Source organism: Rutilus rutilus, assembly GCF_951802725.1.
Source record: "Rutilus rutilus genome assembly, chromosome: 9".
Lineage (NCBI taxonomy): Eukaryota > Metazoa > Chordata > Actinopteri > Cypriniformes > Leuciscidae > Rutilus > Rutilus rutilus.
This window is the reverse complement of record NC_140223.1, coordinates 19073048-19087856: the sequence shown is the minus strand read 5'-3', so window position 1 is coordinate 19087856 and position 14809 is coordinate 19073048. Positions and strand designations below refer to the sequence as shown.

Here is a 14809-nt window from a genome sequence, read left to right as displayed (position 1 = left end):
GTTGGCCTAATTTTCTGTCGCTCTTCCAATGGCAATGTCCTTCATCGTTTACATGTATACATTTAAATTAATTTGAATAAAATAATGAAATAAACCTTTTCTGATTTAATTTTCTCCCTATAGAATGTATAAGATGTGTTTACCTGTTGTTTTCTTCTTAATATGATTCCAAGAGTAATGCTCTAATGCCCCTGACAGACGCCAGCTGTTGATTTACAGATGTGAGATTCCCCAGGAGAACTGGCTGTCTGGAATAAACTCTGCAAACATCATCTCAATATAAACATCTTTGAGTTAATGCAGTTACATATTAAATAATTGACCTTGTTATGTCATAAATTTAACATTCATGGAAAGACACGTGGCACTACAATCATCATTTTCTATGTGCCAGCATTACGTCTGATGATCAATGTCTCCCAATCCGAGATCAATCCATCACAACGTGAATAAATGGAAAGGAACCGAAAGCAAACAAAGACTTTTATTTCATTATATCTGTAATGGTGAGATGGTTGTCCTGCTTATTCAAGCACTGCCGGGGAACAAAAGGCGGCAAAATGAACATGACATTATACCTGCACTCACAGGGATGTTAACAACACTTTCATTGTGGAAAGAAGAAGACAAAGAGCATTATGACCTGTGCTGTTACTTACCTCTGATGTGTTTGAACATTAAAGAGAGTCTATAGCTAGAAATTCAGCTGTAGGTGACAAACCAGTGACCTGAAAAAGATTTGTAGCAATGACTCTGCATTTTAAAACATTTAGAAGAATGGGCTCAGGCTGTTTTAATATATACTGCTTTTGATCATAAATCATTTGTGAAACTGTGAAAAACAGCAAGATAACACTATGCTAAAACACTTACATTCAAATGCATCTGACATGAAATTGGATGAGCTATTATTAAGGTATGTTGCTATAAATACATTGACTTCAACTAGGAGCCATTCAATGCTTTTAAAAATGTGAGACGCAGGATAAAAACAAAACAAAAAAGCCCTAGAGATGTAACTCTTTTTTTTACCATGAACGTCACATTTTTTAATAATGCCCTTTTATGTGCAAGACGCTGTAAAAGAATCAGTGTCCAACACATCCAAAGCACATAGGAAAAACAATGGAAAAGCTCCATTGTCGCCCCTTAAGGGCCCATTCACACAGAGCATTTTGCAGTTAAAATGCAAGATGCAGGTCAGTGGAATATCATGCATTTAGAGAATAGTTTTTTTGTTTTGTTTGTTTTTTAAATGTTGAACTACTTTTAGCTGGAGCGCTGCATTTAAAAAAAACTTGAACTAATTTTAACTACGGTAATTTAACTATATAGCGCCCCATGTGGCAACACAACGCAACAACACGTGAAACCGAGTTTGCTGATGTCATTCAGTGTCAATCAGGACAGGAGAAAGTCATATTTCTTGCTGTCTGACCCAAACCACTTACAACACCAGAAGGAATTAAAGCTAGAGATGCAATTTCATCCTGTGGAAACAGGTCAGAGCTGAATGAAGAAATAAATGGCTTGGAGAAGGGCAGTATGCTGACAGAAATAGAGGCCCGGCCCTCGGGAATGCATCTGGACTGATTGGGCTGTGAGCTTTGCAAGTCTCACTAATAAGTCCTGTCTTCAGCCATGACATTTTGGTCTCTGAACAATTCACACTCATTATTATCAAACCATCATAGCATTGGACAACTTAGTGTTTGAACCCTGGAATTTAAAAGGATTTCTATCATTTAGACATCTGTAGATATTTGAAAATACTCAGGATTGAGGGAAATACAGAAGCTCCGACACACTCACATGGCAGTTTGTAACTATTTTATGTTTTGCTGAAATTGTGTGTGAGGATAAATAGCACTTTTTATACATGATAAAGGCAGTGTACACTCACATGAGATGAAGACCCCCGTCATATTAATAACCTAACAAAACCTGTTTTGCTTTACATGGAGCGGGTCACCTCATTGGGGCAGCCATTTTGAGGTGACATGACTAGCCGAATAATATTCAGTTTGTCTTGTTAACCCCCTATTATTGGTCACTTTTTCTCATGGAATAAATTAGTTGTGTTTGAGTGTAAATAGAGCATTTCAGTGGCCTTGAATGCTCATAAGTTTTGCATGATGCTACATTTGTAGCGACAGATTTGATTAATTGCTGCATGTGCAGTTTTTGCCAATATTTTTTTTTTTTTGCTTTTGTAAACTTAAACTGCTTGATTTAACCTTCCTATGAGAGCAGTCAGTCATTTTGCTTGTGTGTTCAACACTCTTTCAACCAGCTCAAACGTCTCTGAGTCTAAAGCAGGTGTGCTCATGCCCCACATAGTAAATGTCTCACATCTTGAGAGGTTGCCCCCATAGAGTTGTCTGCAAGTCTGCGTATCCAGTGAAAACCCACCTGCACATACAGCTTTGCCATTGTTCATCAGATGCCTGAAACACACATGCACAGCCATTCCAACCTGTAAATGAATGGAGCTGTATTTGTGCACCTAGAAAAGCAAATGTTTACAGAGTGAGCCAAAGATCCAAGAGACAAAAACTTTCACAGAACTGAACACAATGCCATTTATTTTCGTCAGGCACTAACACCGTATTGAAATATCATTTAGAAATGGATTCAGTTCAATAGAAATGCACAGAAAAATCAACATGGGTATAAGTAACCTCTAATGGCTCTCCAAAACGTGAAGGCAATTTATTACAATTTGGCTCTGCAAGTTGAGGATACCATCATGCCTAATAAAATAATTTCATTTTGGTATCTAAATTCTGCATCAGCTGTGGTGAGTTGATAAAAACTGATGGGTGGAATCCATTTTTAAAAGGTTGTTCACCAGATGTCTCTCTTGGAAAACAAGAAGGATGAACCAAAGACATCACATGAACAAATGGATGTTTCTGGTATCAAACTAGAAAAAAAAACCCAATAACTTTATGAGCTGTTATGTGATATAAAGAAATACCTGATGTACATAGGCCCACAATCTCCAATGTCTCATCACACAGATGTCTAGATGGAGTGACCCTGTTGATTTCATCATGTATTGAGTGGTACAGATGAATGTAAGACCACGCCAGGAACAAAAATCAATCAAAACACTTCCATGACAAGTTTTTTGAAAGCGAACACACTTGATACCTCCTAGAATCCTGCCAGAATGACAACAAAAAGGTCAATGGAAATCTGTATCAATTCCTAATGCAAATTTCTTAAATGGGAGCATCCACTTTTCCACAACTATGTGCAATTTTCATATCCAAAGAGTGCAACAATATGAATCTAACTCAAAAGAATGAAAAGCAAAAGTGTAAAAAGTGTCTTTAACCAGAAAAAATAAAATAAAATTCTTGTTTTTCTCGATTCAATAGCATCTAAAACCCTCGTACATGCACATCAAACATTCAGAAACATCCCAAAAACCTTTTTAATAGAATATGACTAATAATAAAAACAGATCGCAGTTGTTTTGTGTTCAGTTCTCTTAATTTTTACTCCGCCAGGGGCCGCCATGAGAAGGCGACAGCACAAAATTAATGCAAAGTGTTTTGGCACTCTAAAAAAGGTTGAGCGATAGTGGATCGAGTCTGCAGTCGTCCGTCGTGTGAAAAACGAAACTAAACTGGTGTCGTCAGAAGGAGATAATAGCAATATAGTGGTTTCACAACAAAAGAGGAATAATTTAAAAATAAATCAACAGCACAGTAAGACAAATATACTGCATAGTACAAAGCCCCTCTGCTGTGTCCCCCAAAAGCAGAGGGCTGTAAGGACAGTGTACAGAAACCAGACGCAGCTCCTGGGCCGAATTAAGCAGCACGGACAGCATCTCCTTTAGCTCCTTTTCCCGGAGCCTATGTTCCCATAATCCCTGGGTCCAGCAAAGCCATCGTTTAACGTCTATCCGACACATGTAAGAGAGGTTATTCGTGTTCACTGTTGTTGGTGCCTTTCTCCCACTCTATACTCTCCTCGCTGTGGGTGGGTGAAGCTCCTGGTGGGCCAGCGGGGCGCACTCGAATGCCCTGGAAGCGCCGGCACTCCGGGCAGATGCGAATGTGACTGCACCCTCGCGCCACCAGGGCGGCCTCCTGCGCCAGTCTGTGGGAGAGGGGTTCGGGCAGGCCGGTGCCTGTGCACAGCTTGCCGTTGCTGAGGCTCGCTGCTGTGGCCCGCGCCCGCCGGTCGTCCAGGGGCAGAGGCTGCGGTCGCAGAACACTGGCTCCGCGCCTGCGCCGTACCTGCAGGCTGTCCTGACACAGCACGATGCCCTGCAGCTCTCGTAGCATCTCCTCGCACATGGACAGCTGTGAGGCACAAACACGGAGACAGAGGGAGAGGAAGAGAGAGAGAGAGAGAGAGAGAGGCCAGGGGGTCTCACTGACACGCTGCACACAGGGGGTGGAAGGCAGCACAGCCAGAGCATTGATCAAAATAACACTGGACTATACAGGGGGCGCTGGCTGTTTATCTGGACTGATGCACCGCAGAGAGATCAGAGAAAACGTCCCGAAGCGCTTGGTGATCTCTGCACGTGCTCATTACATTCTCAACAAGTTCACTTTTAAATGTATATTGTTAGATTTGCATTTCAAAAAGACATGATAAGTGAGTGGAGCTGTTGTGTTTGGGTCATTTTTTGTATACGGTGCCTTTAATGCTTAAAAATTGGGCTGAAATTGCTCCCTTGAGGATTATGATTTATGTTTCGATGGTTATTTACACAAAATGATCTGAACCTTTGAACGCATATATTTTAAAAGAATTTTCATCACTTTACAACAGAGGTGTCGTGTTTTCCTATGTCATCTTAATGAAATTCTGTCGTGAATGAAATATTATTGCACAATATTACAAAAAGAATTAGAAAGGAGTCACTTGCGCTTCAGCCTGGTTGGTGCTCACGGAACAGGACACAAAAATCAAAAATGGAAACCCAAGGTCTAGCTAGGACCAAGGAGCAGGACCGGAGCACACAACGTTTTAAATATTGTTTATTGGTACAAAACGACTAACGTTTCGACGCCCATGTGTCTTCTTCAGAGTCAAACAGTCAATGGCAACGATGTACAGATTTTAAAGAATCAAAATGATTTTTTTTTTTTTTTTTTTGGGTTTACACCTGAGTGTTTGTATAGGACTGGTTAATTGATGTACCACACCCACTTAGGCCAGTGGCCAATGTCTTGAATTTTGATTCTTTAAAATCTGTACATTGTTGCCATTGACTGTTTGACTCTGAAGAAGACGCATGGGCGTCGAAACGTTAGTCGTTTTGCACCAATAAACAATATTTAAAACGTTGTGTGCTCCGGTCCTGCTCCTTGGTCCCAGCTAGACCTTGGGTTTCCTTTTTTGATTACAAAAAGAATGTCTTGATTAAAGACTGTTAAATTAATAAATATTTTCCTTGAATTGTTCATTTATCTTAATGGTTGTTTTATAGTAGTATTTTCATCTTGTCCTCAGTAGAGTTTTAAGTAGTTTGAGTAGACCTTCATTTCCTGGGGTGACATCAAATTTGAAGGGAAATACTATGCATATCCACTTAAACTAAACCACTCATTATTTTTGAAATATGTCACAAATATGTATAAGCCAATGCCTCCAGCACAATATCATTGATGATCTAGCCTTAATGTTTCCATCCTGTTCAGTTAAGGTGTGGTCACAATAGAAATCCATTATCTATTTTCAAAAGTGTAGTGTTGTGTGAAGCATAGCTCATGCACAAGTCACTCTCAAACCAAGCAGCTTTCTGTTGGTCAACACAAACTTGAACCTGCTGCAAAACTGCACAGGGAAATCGCATTCAAGATAAATGACAGATTACACAGATTATTATTGAAATGGCTGAATTTTGCCCATGAAAATTCACAGAACAACAGTGCATTTGACCACACCTTAATACAACAGGGAAGAATATGTCTAACAGAGGAAAAAAAACACTATTAGGGGCCGTTCATACAGAACATATTTTTGCCTTTAAAAACGGGAGACGCTGCACAACATTACCCAACTGCAGAGCCTCATAGCTCTAGAATAGAATAGAAAGGAAGGCAAAGTCTCGAGACACGTTTTTAAAGTGAAAGTTCACCCAAAAATTTAAGTTCTGTCATCATTTACTCACCCTCGTGTCGTTTTTTTCATACATAAAATAAGATATTATGAGAAATGTCTCAATGTTTCTTGTAAATCAATGGGCAAAATGGACAGATGGTCTAAACTGTTTGGTTACCAACAATTTTCAAAATATCTTCTATGTTCCGCAAAACAAAGAAAGTCAAACAGGTTTGGAATGACATGAGGGTGAGGAAATGAGGACAGAACTTTCATTTTGGTATGAACTATATATAAAAATTGAACTTCTTTTAATTTGACACGAATAAAACAAAAAAGCTGCTTGTGATGAATTTATACAGAAATTTGATGTTACTTCCACCCAATTATGCCACATCCCATTAGCATTAATTTCATCTTAGCTGATAAAATCCAGAACTCAGCTGCTGAAGCTCAACAAGTTTTCTGAAAAATATCAACATACTCGATGCAAATAAAAAAAAAGGATTGTCATGAGTTTGAAAAGGCACCGCACACAAACAATGATGTGATTCTGGGAGCTGTAATGTTAGTGGGCCTTTGGTTGGAGGGGTCATCTTGGTGTTGGATCAATTGATGTGGTGTGGATGAAGAGATATATACAGAACAGGTAGAACGTGTTACCCTTTGGACTATGAGGCATACCAGTGCAGGGCCCTAATTATACACTTGCATGCATAAATGCACCTCACACACACAAACACAAACACAAACACACACTACCTAATGCTAATACACAAAGCTACCCAAAGGGTAATGCAAGTATTTAGCTTATTTATCAAAAATAGGGCTAAACTGCACTGGCTCAACTAGTCACACATAAAACTTAAGTGCACAAATAAACACACATTTTTCAATTAGCATTTAGTTTAGTCTCGCTTTACACTCACCCACATACTTCTAGACAAACACATTATTTTTCTGTGAATATTTACACACAATGCTCAGTCTATGAATATGGGCAATCAATGGATCCTTTTCACAGACTGTGTTCACAGTTATCAAAATTGCAAATCTAGTGTAGTTTTTCATATTTTAATAAAAAAAAATGTTTGGCATGTTACCTTGGCAGGTAGTAAATTACAAAAAACGAATTAACGCTTCTGCGAGGGCGTTTCTAATACAACGACGGCACATTTGACATAATTCTCTCTTCTAACCGCTGTAATCAATCTCTCTACATTTTCCCCTCTTTTGGAAAAGTCATTTAAACGCTATCATGTATTTTTTCTTTTGCTATTGGAGAAAATACAAAAATTATATTTTGAAGACCTCCGATGCAAAAGCCTCTAAAAGCCACCTCTGTCAAAAATGAGATAATAATATTGAGTAAATGCTCTCCGCACATAGTATACGTTGATCAAATACTTTCACTTCAAACTCACTAAATCCCAGCCTCAGCCCATTCAGAAATGCCGGTACTTGGGTAGAAACCTGATAAAAATGTTTAATATTGAACAAAAACTTTAGACGGACTTAGAGGCTTTTGCATCTGAAGTCTTCATTTGTTGTCGTCTCCCATTCACCACTACAGAAGTTTATCCAACTATGATGACTTCTGCTTCTGAGAACCCCAAAAATGTGAAAAGGGTCCATAATACAGTAAGTCATGAAGACATAAACAAACACTCATGCATTTGTACCCTCCAAAAAAAAGTCACGTCTTGGGGTTCTACTGAAACATGCCGATGTGTTTATTTAGTGAAAATCACAGTGTTTCATTTGAAACAATGCAGTCTGACACACACAGCCATCAATCTGATTCAGGGAGGAAAATAAAAGACAAAACAGAAGGAACTTCATTTCATTCAAACGTTAAAAATCTTTAGGCCGTGTTGGTTGTGACAGTGAAGACCCGTGTAGATGAGTTTGAGGTATACTCTTTGTGAGGTGCGGGATGGGGTGTGGGGTGGTTCAGGGAGGGAGGCGCGAGGGCGGGGAGAAGGACAGAAAGCAGAGGCAGGTAAAATAGCCCTCTCTCACCTCTGTTCCTGGCGTATGATGCAGCATCCACACAAACTCCAACACTGCCATGAAGATGGCCACCAGCAGACCACACACAAGCACCACGAAGATCCCACCAATGTTCTCCATGCCCAGACCTACACAGAAATACACAACATGATAAACGTCTTGTGACAGATTCCGTTTGGACCAGCAGTTGAGTGACAGGTGGTTTACCTTTCGCTCGATGGTCCTCCTCTTTCGGACACTTGCCACCATCCCACCATTTCCTCTTCAGGATCTCTAAGCGGTTTTCCTCCTGTAGTTTGAGTATGGCCAGGTCAAACTCATCTCTGTAAACAGAGCCTGAAACAAACAGTCAGAAATATCCATCTTAGAGAAGTCAAAAGTCAGAGCTGGATGTATCATATCTGCTCTGCTGACTCTGTTCTTTTAGCTTATCGTATCCTAAGCCCTTTCATTAATCATGTTGATTAAACATCTGTTGGGCATAAATCCTTGGTTAACATAGGTTAAAATCAATTTAGTGCAATTTATATTCAGTCAATGGATTAGTTTAACTTCAGCGATCCGATTAAAGCCTGGTGTGCACTGTGCAATTTTGGCTAAATATAAAAAGATTTCTTTCATTATAGGGCAAATTTGGCAATCTTGCATCGCTTATTGTAACATGCTCACTTGCAACTAATTAGTTAATGGACAGTGCCCATTTATATTAGTGGCGATGTGAAAAAAAAAAAAAAGGAAAATAATAATAATAATAATAATAATTAGAAATATATATAATTAAAATTATTTAAACTACCCTTCAAATAAATAAAAAAAGAAATTAATACTTTATTCAGCAAGGATAAATACTAAGATTTCGATTACAAATATATGCTGTTCTTTTGAACTTTCTATTCATCTAAGAATCCTGAAAAAAATGTATCATAGTTTTCACAAAACTATTAAGCAGCACAACTGTTTTTAACATTGTTAATAAAAATAAGAAATGCTTCTTGAGCAGCAAATCAGCTGCTAAAAATGATTTCTGAAGGATCATGTGACACTGAAGACTAGAGTAATGATGCATCACGGAAATAAATTACATTTTATAATATATTCAAATAGACAATTTTAATTTGTAAGAATATTTGACGATATTACTGTTTTACTGCATTTTAATCAAATAAATGCAGCCTTGGTGAGCATAAGAGAATACTTTTTAAAACATTAACATTTAATCTTATCGACTACATTGAGTTTGCTCTGGAATTTTTTTTTTTTCCCTTTTCTTTTGTGAAGCCTCAACAGACTTTTTCTTTTTCTTTTTCTTTCAGGTAAAACATAAACATGGTGTGTATGGTACCATTTCAATTTCCTATGTTAATGAGAATGTCAGATTTTGACAAGATTGATCAGCCAGTCAACGCTGTCAATCGTACGGTGATTTTGTCTGCATCGGCTTTTACAAAAGATCTCACTGAGATCATATTATACAATCTGACAAGCAACCACCATAAAAAAAACTAACAATTTGCAGTGTGCAAGACTCCCTGGTGCATTTCTATGCAGATTTGAATTAGTTGCATTTTAATCAATAAAAGGCCTGCTAACACCACATAAACTCTAGTCATTGTTGTTTCTCCAACAGAAACTCATTTCTCACCCAGAGGCATGCCAATGCCATAGCCCTTGGTGTCCAGCAAGCCTCCGATCTGGGTGAGGTTGCAGTTGCGCTGGCGGTAGTACTCGTTCATGGTGCTCTCCAGCAGGTAGGCGTAATTGGAGTTGAGCACTCGGGCAATGCCCTCCTCTGTGCTCTTCACGAACACACTGGGTTGCTTGGAGTACATGAAGTTCCACATGCGCTGGTACGTCTGGTAGCGGGAGTTCTAACCGAAGAACAGGAAATATTAGGATCATTATGCACATTCCTGCTTGCTCCTCAACCTTCATCTGGAATCCTGACAGCCAGTCACTAGAGATTTGAGAAGGCGAGACTGACTGTGTTAACCAAGGACTTGGTGGTTGATAAGCTGACAGTTTGACATGTTGATGTGACAACTGAATATGTGAAACAGCCTGTGCTTGCTGAGAGACGGGTCAAGAAACGGCCCCTCGGAAGCATAAAAATGTGTGAATTAGTCTGGGCAGCCCTCTGGAGAGGGAAAGATATCGAGGGGGATTGAAATTAAGACAGCAAACAGATAAATCCCAAAGTAGGGAAGAGCGCTAGCGACATGGTCAATAAACCTGCCAACAGGCCATTGATTTGTGGGTGGAGTTCTCTTCCATTCTGTCCCTGAAGTTCTCACCTGGAAGAAGGTCATGGTGGACCCGCCGTGCATGGTGCCATATTCGATGGCCGTCTGGTCAGCCAGATCGTCCACCGACTCGATGGGCACCTCCATCCTCTGCACAGTGAGAAAGGCCGCCAGGTTGGCTGTGTAGGAAGAGATGATGATCAAGGTGAAGGCCCACCTGGAATGACAAACCAGTTTTAGGCACGAGGAACACAACGCAGAAGCAGCTCTGACCCAACATCAAAAGAGCTTGGAGCTACTGTGAGCTTGGCATCCGAATGAGAAGTTGAAAGGCTTCTCTGAATACTGTATGCCTGTTCTGAATACTCAAAAATAGCTTGCTTTTATTCTCCACTGACCTCAGTGTGCTGCAGTCGGCAAGGCCTCGAAAAATGACAGTATAATAACGCAGCAGAAAAACAGAGGCCAAGTGAGAGTAGCACTTTTATCTGCTATATCCAGCAGCTGACAATGAGATCAGGGTATAGAAGAATGCAGTACTCTGAAAAATACGCTGAAAAAAACATATTCTAACAGCTGGTTAATGCTGGTTTGCTGCTGGTTGAGCTGGTAATTCAGAAATGTCTATAGCTTGATGCAATGTAACGTCACTTTGGATAAACGTATTTGTATAACTAACTTGTTTTAGAATTTTTTATTTGCTGGCAATTTTTGCAGATTATTTAGCCATGACCCTTGGCAATTACTTCTCAAGAGTGTGCACCTTTCTGTCACAAAATATGAAAATCGACAATCACAAACCAAAATGTTTTAGTAATCCATTGTCAACAAATTAAATAATATTTTTAGCTATGTTTCCATCCAGAGTTGCGAATTTATCTTGCACAAAATTGGAATAACACATAAAACATTTGGGAATAAAGCAGCATTTCCATCCCATGCGTTCAAGAGAACAAAATCGTCACTTCTTAGGAAATTTACGCAACATACCTGTAATAAAAAAAGAAGTTGCTGCAATCTGGGAAGCCACTGTGGCTCTTTTTTCCTCCATCAAAAGTTACTTGCATCTCAGAGCACACAGACAAAACTCGTTTGCAAAAAAAATACTGTCATGTTATCTTGTGTTTGGATGCCTGATGTTAGGAAGGAATGCAATCGTGTTACACATTTCTAGGAGGTCATTATATCAAGGCTGCGTCTGAAAACATAGGCAGCTGACTTGTTGCCTCACTGCCTTATCCGGCAATGACTTTGTAGGCAGTGTTTGTGCACGAAGGTACCTCACAAAACTGATTTCATCACAGACTGTCTATGCTGCCTTCAAAAATCGATCAGATGAAGGTATCTCAGGAGACAGGAAGTCACACTAACACTGGATTCGGACGTGCCTTGATGCCTTGCAACCTTGGAATTTTTAAGCTTTCAGATGCAGCCCACATCATTCTGATGACTTTGGCTCAGGCATTTCAGAATGACCAAACCAACATTTTAGATGCTGTGCAATGAAATTGGTCTGCAGGTTAGTCCAGTTAAGCCACGTGAGTTTTTTGTTGCACATTGAATGATTTATTTGGTAAATGTGTTTCCATCATAGCTTATGCATATGTTTATACATATGCTTATTGGATAAAAAATGTATCCACTTCAACTGAATGCACACGTTTTTTATGCGCATCTTTCATTTATGGGCATCTTGACGATTCCATCCAGCTGTTTTTCATGCACTACCCCCAAAAAAGCGCATAAAAACAAGTGGATGGAAACATATCTATTGAAATAAAACATAAGACAAAATCTGATGTAACAATATGACAAAAAACATTATAAAAATTCCATGGTAAAAACCCATCACGAGACTCTGACCAGAACCGCTTCAGCCGATGGCGCTCTCTAGAGCCAGTACGAAATTGGATTGTACCCTTGTTTCCGACTGCGGCGGTGCCGCTTCCTGGTTTCTGCTCTCCTCGCTTTTACCATGGAGGGCTAAGCAGCCTAAGGTATCCACAGAGCACCTGCCACGGCTAAAAATGGCCTTGATCAACACCAGATCTATGGTAAACAAGACTTTCATCATGAATGATTTCTTTTCTTCTCTAGACTTGGATTTTTTTATTTATAACTGAAACGTGGCTTTCTGCTGGGGATTCAAGTCCTTTTTCTGAACTGCTACGGCAAACTGCGTATTTTTCAATACTCCTCGTTTGACTGGTCGAGGTGGAGGATTGGCCTCCATTTACAAGGACGTGTTTTCTTGCCGCTCTATTACATCTGATGAGTATAACAGCTTTGAATTGCAGCTGTTTACGCTGGAACTTCATAAGTCTCTTTTGATTGCAGTGATTTATCGTCCTCCTTAATACAACAAGGAGTTTTTAACTGAGTTTGCAGACTTCCTGTGAGAATTCGTACCGAAATATGACAAACTTTTGATATTAGGTGATTTTAATGATCATATTTGTTGAAGTTTTCTGTTCCTTTTGCATTTAATGCTCCAAAATCTATTACTTATGCTCGCCGTTCCTGGCTTACAACGTCTACTACCAGAAATGCCTTTTCTTTAGCATTCCATGACGTTACTTTATCAATGGAAGATTGTCATTGTGATCTGAGTGCTGAAGAGCTTCTGTCTAGGTTTAATTTTATCTGTGAAAACGTTTTAGACTCAGTTGCACCGCTGAAGGCACTAAATCTTAAACCAAGAACTGAGCCTTCACTGTAAAAAATTTCTAACCCTCCCAAATCAAAAATTTCAAGTGACCGATAACATCTAAATTTTTCAATTGGCCCAAGTGAAATTCTGTAAATTATCAAATTAAATTTACAGATTTTCACTTGGGCCAATTGAAATTTACAGAATTTCACTTGGGCCAATTGAAAAATGTAGATGTTATCGGTCACTTGAAATTTTTGATTTGGGAGGGTTAGAATTTTTTTACAGTGTTGGTGAGATGATACAATATGCTCTCTTAGGCAGATTTGTAGAAGAGCTGAGCATAAATGGAAAAGGGATAAACTTCAGGTCTCTTTTGAAATGTTAAGAGATTCGCTATCTCAGAAATCGGTAAAAGCAGCCAAATCAAGGTATTTTACTGAAATTATTAATAAAACCTATCATAGACCGAAAACTCTTTTTAATATTATCAATGCCACTATCAACCCTCCTGTCTGCTTGCTAGCTGATGTGTCTTCATCTATGTGTGAGGACTTACTGAAGTTTTTTGTTAAGATAAGTGATCTAAGATTGGGAATCACTCCCTTTTCTTCTGATCCCTTAACTCCCCCTAGTTGTACTGCTGTTTTTAGTCAGTTTAACCCTATTACTGGCACTCATCTTCAAGAAATAGTAGAGCACCTTAAGCCTTCAGGCTCTTCTACTGATGTTATCCCTGTTATTTTTCTCAAACAAGTCCTTGATGTTGTTGGTTCTCTTCTTCTGGTCATGTTAAATCGCTGTTTAGAAACTGGTATTATACCTGATCTGCTAAAACACGCATCAGTCATCCCCTTGCTTAAAAAACAGAACCTAGACCCCACAGTGTTAGCCAATTTTAGACCCATCTCCAACTTGTCTTTTATTACTAAGATTTTGGAGAAAATAGTCCTGCAACAACTGCAAAGCTTCCTAGCCGATTTTTGAAAATGTTCAATCTGGGTTTAGAAAACATCACTCCACAGAGACTGCATTGTTGAAGGTTTTTAATTATGTACTTATAACCTGTGAATCTGGTGACTATGCTCTTGTGCTTTTAGATTTAACTGCTGCATTTGATACAGTAGATCATGCTGTTCTTATTGCCCATTTGGAACATTATGCAGGGATTACAGGTAGTGCACTGGACTGGTTTAAATCTTAACTTTCTAACAGAAGCTTCTCAGTGAAGATTGGAGAACATACCTCTAGTAATGCTGTGTTATCTTGTGGGGTTCCTCAAGGGTCCATTTTGGCCCCCATTCTTTTTTCTTTACACTTGCTTCCACTTGGTTTTATTATTAGAAAACATGGGCTGTCATTCCATTGTTACATGGACGACACTCAAATTTATCTGCCCTTAAAACGGTTTTCAGATGGTCTGGACACTCTAATGGCCTGTTTGACTAATGTAAAGACCTGGTTGTCTTTAAACGTTCTGAATTTTAATGAGAGTAAAACGGAAATTGTTATATTTGGACTGTCCGATTCCTCTATCACTCCTAAACTAAATTTTGATGGTTTGATCTCTTGTATGAAGCCCTGGGTGAGAAATGGGGGCGTGGTGTTTGATGAATCTCTGAAATTTGACAGGCAGATAAATTTAGTAGTGAAATCCTGCTTTTTCCAGCTCTGACTGCTATCAAAAGTAAAGACATTTCTTTCTTTTAAAATTTTCACAAAAGTAATCCATGCATTTATTTCTTCAAGGCTGGATTACTGTAATTTTCTTTATGTTGGGATTAGTCATTCAGCTATGTCACGATTACAATTAGTCCAAAATGCAGCAGCT

General features: G+C 39.1%; 1 protein-coding gene across 1 annotated transcript in view; it reads right to left on the bottom strand.

Annotated features, from left to right (window-relative positions):
• Positions 1 to 2569: 2569 nt before the first annotated feature.
• The window catches only part of grik4 (glutamate receptor, ionotropic, kainate 4), a 426911-nt gene continuing 414671 nt past the window's right edge, over positions 2570 to 14809 (bottom strand). Inside the window, exons 17-21 of the mRNA XM_084418348.1 lie at positions 10380 to 10545; positions 9731 to 9956; positions 8296 to 8424; positions 8098 to 8216; positions 2570 to 4322 (exon numbers count right to left, since the gene is read on the bottom strand). Coding sequence (XP_084274474.1) covers positions 3939 to 4322; positions 8098 to 8216; positions 8296 to 8424; positions 9731 to 9956; positions 10380 to 10545 — 1024 coding nt within the window. The 3' untranslated portion in view covers positions 2570 to 3938. The remainder of the gene's footprint in view (positions 4323 to 8097; positions 8217 to 8295; positions 8425 to 9730; positions 9957 to 10379; positions 10546 to 14809) is intronic.